This window comes from Bombina bombina, chromosome 7, assembly GCF_027579735.1.
Source record: "Bombina bombina isolate aBomBom1 chromosome 7, aBomBom1.pri, whole genome shotgun sequence".
Lineage (NCBI taxonomy): Eukaryota > Metazoa > Chordata > Amphibia > Anura > Bombinatoridae > Bombina > Bombina bombina.
In genome coordinates, this window is record NC_069505.1 from 396,302,525 (window position 1) to 396,315,102 (window position 12,578).

The 12,578-nt window shown below is 37.6% G+C and overlaps 1 protein-coding gene across 2 annotated transcripts in view; it reads right to left on the reverse strand.

Annotated features, from left to right (window-relative positions):
• SEMA3F (semaphorin 3F) overlaps positions 1-12,578 on the reverse strand; it is a 165,039-nt gene that overhangs the window by 62,004 nt on the left and 90,457 nt on the right. For both annotated transcript variants that reach the window (XM_053721143.1, XM_053721142.1), the window contains exon 3: positions 1,919-2,079. In XM_053721143.1, the coding sequence (XP_053577118.1) occupies positions 1,919-2,079 (161 nt within the window). The remainder of the gene's footprint in view (positions 1-1,918; positions 2,080-12,578) is intronic.

The following is a 12,578-nucleotide window of genomic DNA, read 5'->3' on the forward strand; positions in this document are numbered from 1 at the left end:
ATTTTACAGTATACTGTCCCTTTAACTTATCAATAACAATCCATTGAAATTCCTTAATCATCTGCCTTTACCTCTGCTTACATATTCTAATAATACTCTAAATCATTGCTTTTAAGAGAATTATATAGGATATAGGCATTTAATATAGTTCTTTATCTAGAAGAAAATTCCTTAAGTTCATCAGCTGCTAGGTGTGATTTATACGCTATCATTAAGGGGCGAAGAATGGACGCGAAACGCGTAATATGTTTGTGAAACCCATCTGATGTATTTTTAATTTTACACAATAAAGATTTTTGTTTTTAAGGGTTTTTGGAGTGCGACTGGAATTCTCACGTGTGGTTTATTTTAAAAGTAGCATTTCTAAAAAGCTCTGAAATCAAAGAAATCTATGATGCAGAACTGTAATTATTTTATCTACTTACTAAAAATGGCTATGAGCCTAAGTTTCTACTAACAATTATTTTCATTTTTAAATATATTTTGTTTAAGTCGATGCTTAGTGTTCATTACTAATAACAATGGCAAGCTAAGTGTCTAATATAAAGCTTGATAGGCATCTGTCAACATGTGAATACTTTAATGGCCATTAACTTTCTTTTTTGTTTTACTTGTATAAGTTAAAATCAATAAAAAGAATACGGTAACAAAATAGTAATAAGTTGCATGTAAATCATTGCACCACGTTGGTTGGCATTTATCATATAGCGAAATGAATGGGATGTGAAAGATTAAAAAGAAAATGCTCTAATATGTTATAATTGCACTATTGCTGGTATATAACTTTGTGTTTAATCCCTCAAAGGCAACCCAAAATATCACTTTAAAATGTAGCACTTTTTTCATTAGTGGTTGGTGGAAGATGGGCGTGTCTGGTGGTCAGTGGGCGTGTCTGGTGGTCATTGGGCATGTCTGGACAGTTTGTGGGCCTGTCTGTTGATTAGTGGGCATGTCTGGCGATCAGTGGGTGTGTCTAGACCTTTGTGGGCATGTCTGGTGATTAGTGGGTGTGTCTAGACAGTTGGTGGGCATGTCTGGTGATTAGTGGGCATGTCTGGTGATCAGTGGGTGTCTAGACAGTTTGTGGGCATGTCTGGTGATTAGTGAGTATGTCTAGACAGTTTGTGGGCATGCTTAAGTGGTCTTTAGGTGGGGAAAAGGGAGATTGCACAAACTGGGACCTATGGCTGTCTCAGAAGGACAGAGCAGAGCTCAAAATTAGGGACTGTTCCTCTCAAATAGGGACCATTGTGAGATCTGCTGTTGCTCTGATGGTGCTACTGATTAGGAATGGGCGAATATTACACATTTGTAATAGTATTTCTAATGTTCTCTTTAAATGTAATATTCAAATTATGCAATATTCGAAATAGAAACATTCAAATTGATATATTTGTATCTATTATGTATCAATTTACTAAATTCCCTACCACATGAACTATTGAACTTCTGAATAGTATTTGTTAAATTGAATGTTACATTTGAAACTTCAAATGTGGACATTCGATCTAATTATGAACATTCAAATTCGAAAGTGACATTCGAAAACTGTAAATAGCTTTTGATTATAGAATTTTTAAGATTATTCGTTCTTATGAACATTCGATTATGTAAATCGAATATAAACACATTCGCCCATCACTACTACTGATGTTTCCTGAATTTGAAGGAGCCTATTTTCCATGGAAAGGTTTAAAACATGGTAAAAATATGTAATTGCTGTGTCCTTTTAAATATACGGTAAAAAGGAAAAATAAATTTAGGATTAAAAACAGGCCCAATAAAATGTAATTATGCTGATAAAAAGGAGGGTGTGACATGGAATAGTAACACATCTAATAGGAGGTACTAGTGATATAAGTGAGGATATTGATGTATTCTCTTTGTGGCGCCATTCCCCATTCTACAGGATGCTTACAATTAGGGGCTCGCGATTGATGTCTTGAAGGTCCAGGGATAGGATGAAATCTTTGCTCCCCACATACATCCGATCATGATCCTCGTCCTTCAGCAGAATACGATAATCTGAAGTGTTCAGAAAGAAGCTCAGGAAATGAGCAGTACCTGAAGCCTTCAACTCTGCAAGGACAAAAAAAAAGGATAAAACAATGAAACATGGAGGAGAGAAAAGCTCTCACCAACGGGTGAAAAAAGGACATTTTTAAAACCAAAGTTTGCCGAAATACATAAGCCATAAACCTATAATACTAAAATTGTAGTTCTGGCTTCTGTTTTTTTTATATTCCCAAATCCTTATATCAAATTCTTTCCTTGCTCATAAAAAATGTATGGCTAGTTACTCAGTATTCAGAGTAGCTTCAACATTTAAAATATATCTGTCAAACCCTCTGCTAAAGTATTTCAGAGTGCGTGTAAATATGTCACAGGCCACAAAGTGAAATGATTAGCAGGAAAATAAGTGGTTAATTGGGAACTATGAGGACATAATACATTAATCCAACACAATTGCCATGCAGAGCACTGAGCACAGGTGCCTGAAGGGCTTAAGGGTTAATTAAAAGTTTAAAACCCTGACGGGTGACCTCAGAGAGCGGGACATGTCTAATTAAATTAGCTAACAATCTTCAAGGGCCTTTAAGGAACAAACTGTAGAGGGAAAGACACAGATACCTCTATGAGAAGACACTGCAAGGGGATAATTCTTTACAATGCAAGGACAAAGCTAGTTTTCATATTAAACATTGCAGTGCAAGGAAAATCACATAAAACCACGGTGACAAATTTCAGTATTTGTAATTATAACACACCATGTTTTACATGGAATTATGCGTGCTCACACTAGTGAGTCTACCACAAGCATTTTATGTATCTTTCCATTTTATTTTATTTTTTTAAATAAATGAAAGCCATTGAAAAGTGGAAGGGTCATAATAATTACCAGTAAAATCACTGAACAAAGGGGCAAAAAAAACGTGAAATCAAGGAAGTTAAAACCTGATTAAAAATGGAATCTTAAAATACTGTGCTATCTCTCTTGGCTCTAAAAACGCCAGTTATACAGTATATGCAGTTAAAGATCTAGATCTATACAAGAAATTAAAAAAATACGATAAAAATAATTAACACACAATATATAGCTATTTTGTTATAACATTTGCATGAGATGAACAAAAACAAAGATCAGTAAAAAAAAAAAAACACTATATATTGGATTAAAAGGACACTAAACCCAATTTTTGATAGAGCAGGCAATTTTAAGCAACTTTCTAATGTACTCCATTATCAATTTTTCTCTTGCAATCTTTATTTAAAAAGCAGGAATGTAAAGCTTAGGAGCCGGTCCATTTTAGGTTCAACCCCCTGGATAGCTCTTGCTTATTGGTGGCTACATTTAGTCACTAATAAGCAAGCATAACCCAGGTACTGAACCAAGAATGGGCCGGCTCCTAAGATTTAAATTCCTGGTTTTTAAATAGAGATAGCAAGAGAACAAAGAAAAACTGATAATAGGAGTAAATTAGAAAGTTGCTTACAATTGTATGCTCTGTCTGAACCATTAAAGAAAACATTTGATTTGGGTTTAGTATCCCTTTAATACAGAGTAAAATTGTTATTGATGCATTGGGACATGGGATATGACCCTTTCACCCAGGCTAAACAGCAGACAGAACAAATATTGGTAGATTGCTGTACAATATTTTGTAAAAGACAATGCTATATAACAGTAGAATAAGACATACGTTTCCTTGAAGGAGGCTGAGCTATTTTTCGGGAATCAGGTAATATATTCCAGATGGAGGACTTGAAGGTCTTAGTTGAGCCTTATGTCTAAGTTAAAGTGAAGGTCAACTTATTTATTAAATCACTGACTTAAATATGGTTTGCTAGCTACTTGTGTTTGTATTTTGCGATTTAGAAATCTTTGAGTAGACCTGGCAACTCAAATACTAGATAAGGCTGGATGTTACATCTCACCAGGATGAGTAGGACAGCTGGACTATGAGTATTTATGCAGAACATTACAGGTAGCAGAACCTATCATCATTAGGACAAAGCTGGACCACATAAACAAAGCTTGCGGATACTGTGTCCCAAATAACTACACAGACACAGATAGAGTAACAGCTCCCAGTCTTGACACTATTGACACAACTTATGCATAGCCTGACAAGGAACGACTGACGCACATTCATATCCTGACACCACTAGGACTGGACAGGCGGATAACCCCCCCTTCGTCAGCTGGGTGTAACCTCAGCTCTCTCCTGGGGCTGCCAGAAATCCCAAATATCTTCATTAGATGTGTGAAGGGGCAGCAAGCCCACAGCAGCTGTGCGGAGTTGATGTCATACAGACGTGGGGGGCAAATGACACCCCAATTCCCCCTCCCTGTCGCAATCTACTGAATGTAAAAGCACAACTCATTCCTGCCTTCTCTTAACATAGCACCCTACAATTACAACAAAGTTTGTTTTGTAAAAATAGTTACAAATATGTTTGAAAAACATAATTAATGCATCCCCTACCAATATGATTTCTGAAACACCTAAAATCCTGAGAGTCACGAAGCAACAGTGGTTATACAAGCATATGTACAAAAGAGTGTAACTGCATGCATCTTATTTAAACATTTGCATCATTTATTGCTGCCTTTTTAACATTATAGAGAAGTCAAAAATAAAATATAATATTTATTAGTAATGCAAACCCTGTATGTGCTTTAGTTTTTTTTTATCTTTATTAACTTTATAAAAAGGTTAGATCAGTGTTCATAAAGTAGCTCTTAAGGGCCAGATTTTCACTATATCTTAAAGGGACACTGAACCTAAATTTTTTGTGTGTGATTCAGATAGAGCATGAAATTTTAAGCAACTTTCTAATTTACTCCTATTATCAATTTTTCTTCATTCTCTTGGAATCTTTACTTGAAATGCAAGAATGTAAGTTTAGATGCCGGCCCATTTATGGTGAACAACCTAGGTTGTCCTTGCTGATTGGTGAATAAATTCATCCACCAATCAAAAACTGCTGTCCAGAGTTCTGAACCAAGAAAAAAACTTAGATGCCTTCTTTTTTATATAAAGATAGCAAGAGAACAAAGAAACATTGATAATAGGAGTAAATTAGAAAGTTGCTCAAAATTGCATGCTCTATCTGAATCACGAAATAAATTTTTTGGGTTCAGTGTCCCTTTAATAAGAGTGCAGGTAAAATAATCAGCTGATCAGTAACCATGGTTACTAACCTGCTTTCACCCAACAGCTCATTATTTTACCTGCATTCTAATTAAAATATCATGAAAATCTGGCCTGTTAAGGGTACTGGGGTACTGGAGTTGAGAAACAATGTACTCTTGTTAGGGGCCTCATCATTTGTAATTCATTGAAGCTCACTTTACCAGACAATTGCCAGTGTACGATGTGTGAAGTTAACAGTTGCGAGATAGAAGTGGCTCTAATGATTTGAAGGAGGAGCTAATCTCACCATTCACTGGCAAATCTATATAAATTCTACCGTTTTCAAGCAGGTTTTTTTTGGAGAAATTAGTTGTTTTTACCAAATTAAATGAAAGTGCCATTGCAGTAAAAACAATGAGATGCTTTATTTTGTTAGGACATGTCATTTTAAGACTATTAACCCTAGACTAATGTGTGTTTAACCCCCGCAAATGGGTTAAACACTGAGTAAAAGTGCTGCTTAGGACTCGCAGTGCACTTCTTGTCCTAAGCAGAAAACTCAGCTGATCCAATCAGTAGTGCTAGTTCCACATCCGAATCGGGCGAAGCACTGCTAATTGGATATGCTCACAATGTGCACAAGCTCACAGGGTATACGTATACTAGTCTGTGATTGGCTGATGTCTGTCACATGATACAGGGGGCCAGAAAATGGGAGAAAAATTAAATTTGTCAGAACAAAATCAGAATAAAAAAAAATCTACTGCTTAACTGAAATTCATAGTAAGTGTTATTGCATTGTCTTTTTATTATGTACTTGGTAATTATGTAATTCTGCTGCTTTAAGTTTTATGTCCCTTGAAATCAGCCAGTGTGATTTCCTCATTCATCAATAAAGATTATTTTTTTTTGGTGGGGGGGGGGGGAGTTAATGCCAAGTGCTTTATAATTTTCTTTCAATAAAAAAAACCCACAATATTTCTACAATACAATAATCAAATGCCAGTTTCTTGTCTGCGAGCAAGGAGTGCTGTGCTGCAGTGCTGGCACACAGTGCAGGTCTGACTACAGGCAGTTTGTGTTCTCTAATCATTTGTGCAAACATATGTAAACAGAATTTGATGGATGATAAGATACGCGCGTTCCCCAGCCAGCCACATTTCCTAACAGCTATAAAATCTCACAACTCATTTCATAAACTGTTTTCCAATAAAGTCTTATTATTCCCACAATAAGATTATTATCTCCCTTCTAGCTTAGCCTTGTCCACCTGGTTCTCTGCTCCATGTATTGACTATTCTGACCCATTTGATTGTCCCTGAGGATGACCGCTTGTTCTTAAAAGGGATACAGAACTCAATTTTTTTTCTTGCATGATTCAGATATAGCAGCAATTTTAAGCAACGTTCTAATTTACTCCTATTATCAATTTTTCTTCATTCTCTTGGTATCTTTATTTGAAAAAGCTGGAATGTAAAGTTTACGAGCCGGCCCATCTTTGGTTCAGCACCTAGGTAGCACTTGCTGATTGGTAACTAAATGTAGCCACCAATCAGCAAGCGTTACCCAGGGTGCTGACCCAAAATGGTTCAGCTTCTAAGCTTACATTCCTGCTTTTTCAAATAAAGATACAAAGAGAACGAAGAAAAAATGATAATAGGAATAAATTAGAAAGTTGCTTAAAATTGCTGCTTTCTCTGAATCATGAAATAAAACAATTTGAGTTCAGATAAAGCAGCAATTTTAAGCAGCACCCTGGAAAGTGATTGCTGATTGGTGGCTACATTTAGTTACCAATCAGCAAGCCCTACCTAGGTGCTGAACCAAAGATGGGCCGGCTCGTAAACTTTACATTCCTGCTTTTTCAAATAAAGGTACCAAGAGAATGAAGAAAAATTGATAATAGGAGTAAATTAGAACGTTTCTTCAAATTGCTGCTGTATCTGAATCATGAAAGAAAAAAAATTGAGTTCCGTATCCCTTTAAGAACAAGCGGTCATGCTGATATGATGTAGCATCCTCAGGGACAATCAAATGGGTCAGAATAGTCAATACATGGAGCAGAGAACCAGGTGGAAAAGGCTAAGCTAGAAGAAAGATAATATCTTATTATGAAAGAAAAAAATTGGGTTCAGTATCCCTTTAAATGTATCTAATGAACTTTTCTGAATTCCAAAGTTTTTTTGTAAATTGCCTCAGATCTGACAGCATGAGACTGAACATAAGGGTATTTGGGGAGACAACCGATAAAGCAATATCCAGAAAAAAGGTTATTAACCCTATGCCGTCTGCTGCCCTAATACAAATGTTAGATAACACAAGGCGTATTTGTGTAGGAAATTTAGTTAATGGTCTTTGTTGGCTTCTAAAAGAGGTCACATTCCAAGACAAGACAGACAAGCAGAGATGAGGGGGAGAGGTTAAAAGCATTTCTTGGTTAGTGGGGGGAAGCAGTACAGTATTATTTCTTCATTTGCAGACAGAACTGAAAGTCTGGGTATGTCACAGACCGAAAAGCATCCACCCCCATGCCCAGAATCCTTTGCTCTTATATATCAAGGTATTGAGCATCAGCACTCCCACAGGGTAGATGGTTCTATGTTACCTTATGATGTACAACATCAAAGCATTCTTTAGGTAGGAAAATAGGCCAAGAGGACAAAGTATTGGGTAATGCAGCAGGGCTATTGTCCTTAAGGTTGTCACACACAATTTATTGACATATCCCATGCCCCCACAGCCCCTTCTGTCTGTGTTACCCTAAACTGTGGGGACACCCTGGGGTGATGCACAGCCCCTTCTGTCTTTGTCATCATGGGCTGTGGGGACACCCTGGTGTGACATACAGTCCCCTCTGTCTGTGTCACCCTAAACTGTGGAGACACTCTCGTGTGTCATACAGTCCCCTCGGTCTGTGAGCTTTAAAGACACCCTGTTGTGATGCACAGTCCCCTCTGGCTGTGTCAACCTGAGCTGTGGGGACACCCTGGGGTGTTGTACAGTCCCCTTGGTCTATGTCACCCTGAGCTGTGGGGACACCCTGGTGTGATGTACAGTCCCCTTGGTCTATGTCACCCTGAGCTGTGGGGACACCCTGGTGTGATGCACATTCCCCTCTGGCTGTGTCACCCTGAGCTGTGGGGACACCATGGTGTGTTGTACAGTCCCCTCGATCTGTGTCACCCTGAGCTGTGAGGACACCCTGGTGTTTTGTACAGTCACCTCGGTCTGTGTCACCCTGAGCTGTGGGGGCACCCTGGGGTGTTGTACAGTCTCCTTGGTCTATGTCACCCTGAGCTGTGGGGACACCCTGGTGTGATGTACAGTCCCCTTGGTCTATGTCACCCTGAGCTGTGGGGACACCCTGGTGTGATGCACAGTCCCCTCGGTCTGTGTCACCCTGAGCTGTGGGGACACCTGCTGTGTTGCCAAGCCAAGGCTGGTTCTAAATAACATTATCAGGAATAAAATGTTAACCAAAAAACGTATCATTAAGAGTACAAGAGATAGAGGCTGCTAGTGTAGGATGTTATCTTCTACCACCTACGTCTACCATTTTTATTTTTACCCCTTCTCCCTTGTTTACATTTCTCCTTATCTTGCGTAGAGCACTGAACATGCACATAACATACTAACTTGCATGTTTAGGGCAGCTGACATCTTTTGAGGTTTGTGGGTGCTACAGATATAAATTGGGTGCATGGCACCCCCTAGAGCCACTATTGTCCACACACCCCTTTTTTCTAGTCTACGCTAAGCTGTGGGAACAATCTGTGTCTGGAGGGCAAGGACCCTGTGTCAGTGTCACCCTAAGTTAGGGTTAGGGGTACAACTAACTATGGTGCATTTACACTTCTGTCTTACCCCAAAGTACTTAGCACAGATTAATGTCCCCTAGTTACTCTCATCTGTCACTGTCATCCCAAAGGGGGAAAAAAGCTCCAGGTCACACTGTACCATTAAAGGTGACAAGCCATTAGACTATGTCCCCGAAGGAAGGTTAATGCTGTGCTTTGAAAATCCCTCTGGCCAATGACCCACTGACTCTAATTACAGATCTCAGACCAGGAGCCGCTAATTAGGAATTGGAGAGGAGAGAATATACTTTGACATGGGGAGGGGGTAATTCCTGCAGTGTTTACACAGGAACAGAGCAGCTACTACATGCAGACAAGTTACAGTATGTCTAGGTATATCAGTTTATCCTACTGACTGCATAACGCAGCTTTAAGCATTAACCTCATCACTGCCAGCAGATCAGACTGAACAACAGAATATCTCTATAATCGATGAAACATATATAAATATGCCAACATTGTGTTTATTTTTGTAGCAAGTGATAAAAAAGATAAAGACCACTTCTTGCAAAGTATCCATATATCTATCTATCTATATAACATGACACTATATCACATGACACTATATCACATGACATGGTATCACAAAGGACAATATCCATTGCTGTAATAAAAATGTGTTCTTATTGAGGGTGCATACTAAAACTTTGTTTTTCAACATAATTCCTTCCTTGGATTTCCCAGAACCCAATGCAGCTACCAAATAACCTTGTAACCTTATCTCTTAATGTATTTTCATAACAGTTGAAACCTAATGTATAACTCCTCTACAGAACAACACAATCCTTTTTTTTTAAAAGGACATAATTAAATACTCTAATGTGTTCTGGTATTTTATTATTGCACAAATGTTTGCCTCTCTCAAATGATGTGTATAACTCAAACAAAGTTAAAGGACATGAGATAGATAGAGAATTCAATTTTAAACAACTTTCCAATTTATTTCTATGATCTAATTTGTTTTGTTCTCTTGATATCTTTTGTTGAAAAGAATACCTAGGTAGGCTCAGAAGCTGCTGATTGGTGACTGCACATATATGCCTCATGTTATTTGCTTACCAAATGCATTCAGCTAGTTCCCAGTAGTGCAATGCTGATTCTTCAACAAAGGAATAGGTAAGGCACAGAAAACTACTTATATTCAGAGAGCCTATAACAAGACAGGAAAGAAGCATAAGCTATAGGTACAATGGGGACTCTACCTCTACATAGCAGGTGAATGCCAGTGGGATTACAGTCACCTGTTTACTTGCTCCCTTTAAAGGGACACTGTACCCAAATTTTTTCTTTTGTAATTCAGAAAGAGCATGCAATTTTAAGCAACTTTCTAATTTACTCCTATTATCAATTTTTCTTCGTTCTCTTGCTATCATTATTTGAAAAAGAAGGCATCTAAGGTTTTTTTGGGTTTCAGTACTCTGGACAGCACTTTTTTATTGGTGGATGAATTTATCCACCAATCAGCAAGGACAACCCAGGTTGTTCACCAAAAATGGGCCGGCATTTAAACTTAAATTCTTGCATTTCAAATAAAGATACCAAGAGAATGAAGAAAATTTGATAATAGGAGTAAATTAGAAAGTTGCTTAAAATGTCATGCTTAATCTGAATCGAGAAAGAACATTTTTGGGTACAGTGTCCCTTTAAGTATTCACTGGGCTCTTAAAGGGGCCCTAGTACCCCTATCTAAAATTATCCCTTTTAGAAAGACATTCCTTGAAAACATGAGCACAAATCAGACTGAACTGGAACATCTGCTTTTTTCTAAAGAAATAAAAAAGGAAGGAAACCTGTATCTCATTTTTTGCTATGCTATGATTTTGCTATTCCTTTAACAAATACAGAAATAGACTAGATTTTTCTTTGCATAAATGCTTTGTAGATGATCCATTTATATAGCCCATTGGGGAGTGTTTTTGTAACAATGTATAATTTTGCTTATTTTTTTAATAACATTGTGCTGATATTCAGACTCCTAACCAAGCCCTATTTGTGTAATCTGTCTTTTCAAATGCCGTGAAAGGGAGAGGGGGGGAGTCTGCTTTTTCAGGTTTCCCAGCCCCTTTCACTGGGTGTTCCAGCCTAAGCTCATCAACAGTGCTAAACTGGGGTTTCTAAGTAAGTTTTAAAAAGGTTTTATACTGGATTTTTAGATCAGTATATGTGCATATTCTTTATAGTAGTGTATGTTACATGCAGTTATATAAACATTGGTGTATACTTTCCCTTTAACTCTGTAGCATCTTTCCTTTTTAAAATAGGGACTTTATTATAATTTATTTTTACTCACAGGGCTGGTGAAACAATTTTACAAATTGTATGAAATAGGGTCTGACAAATTGATATCAGTCAAACTCTGGGAGCTCTCTGTAGCTTTTGTAGCAGTCTGACCCTCGTATAGCAGATTAGTGATGTGCCGAAAAGAGGGGTAAGCATTTTCCCTGCTTCATCTGCCAGCTGTATAGATGAGTCATGAGAATGGGCACTCTGTGTGTTGTACTTGGAGAGAGGTAGAGTGGTATTTAGGATCACAGCCAAATGATTGCTTTAACCTTTCACATAAACAGCTTGGTGTGGCTGACACTCCCAGTGAAGTGCTGCTAAATATATCCATAGCTCATACAAAAATATAACATTATGTGGTTGCTCGGCCTTAGACTGAAAAGCAATGAGATAACTGCTCTGTTAAGTGATGTATCTTTTAGCTTTGATGTGCCCTGGTCTAAAAAAAACATCCAGATATTCAGCTTTTCTACAGGACTTGTATAAAGGAGGAATTGTCACAACACATTAGACTGGGATTGATATGAATCCTAACCATTCTCTTTCATGATTTAGACAGAACATACATTTTTAGCCACTTTTCCAATTTACTTCCATTGTCAAATGTGCTTCATTTTTTTGGTATCTTTTGTTGAAGGAGCAGCAATGCACTATGGGAGCTAGCTAAATACACTGAGCAAGCCCATGACAACAGGCATGTATGTGCAGCCACCAATCAGCAGCTACATTGCTGAGCCTACCTTAACAAAGGATACTAAGAGAATGAAGCAAGTTAGATAATAGAAGTAGGCAATAAAGTTGTTTAGAATTGCCTGCTCTGTCTGAATCATGAAAAGTTCAAGCATAGTTAGGATATAAACATAAATATGAGAGGCACTGTATTACCTACAATTCAGCCCTTTATTTATTTATCTCATCTATAGTTTGCTTTTCCATCTGACCAGATCTGTTTAATCAAATCGAGAAAAATATTATTATTATTATTATTATTATTATTAACTGAAGTAAACAGTATTTGTAGACCAGAGCTTTATTACTAATATACCTATTGTAAGCTCCAATTTGACCCCAGTAATATGTTCTCCAAAAAATTAGCCAAGATCCTAGATGAAGCTGTAACTCAGGGTTATCATGACTTCAGAACAAATTAGACATCTGATTCAGACTAACAAAATTACACCCATCTTCCATTATCTCCCCAAAACTCATAAGAGTATCACACATCCACCGGGAAGGCAGATCATATCGGGCATTGGCTCTCTCTTGGCGCCTATGTCTGAATGGATCGATAATATTTTAC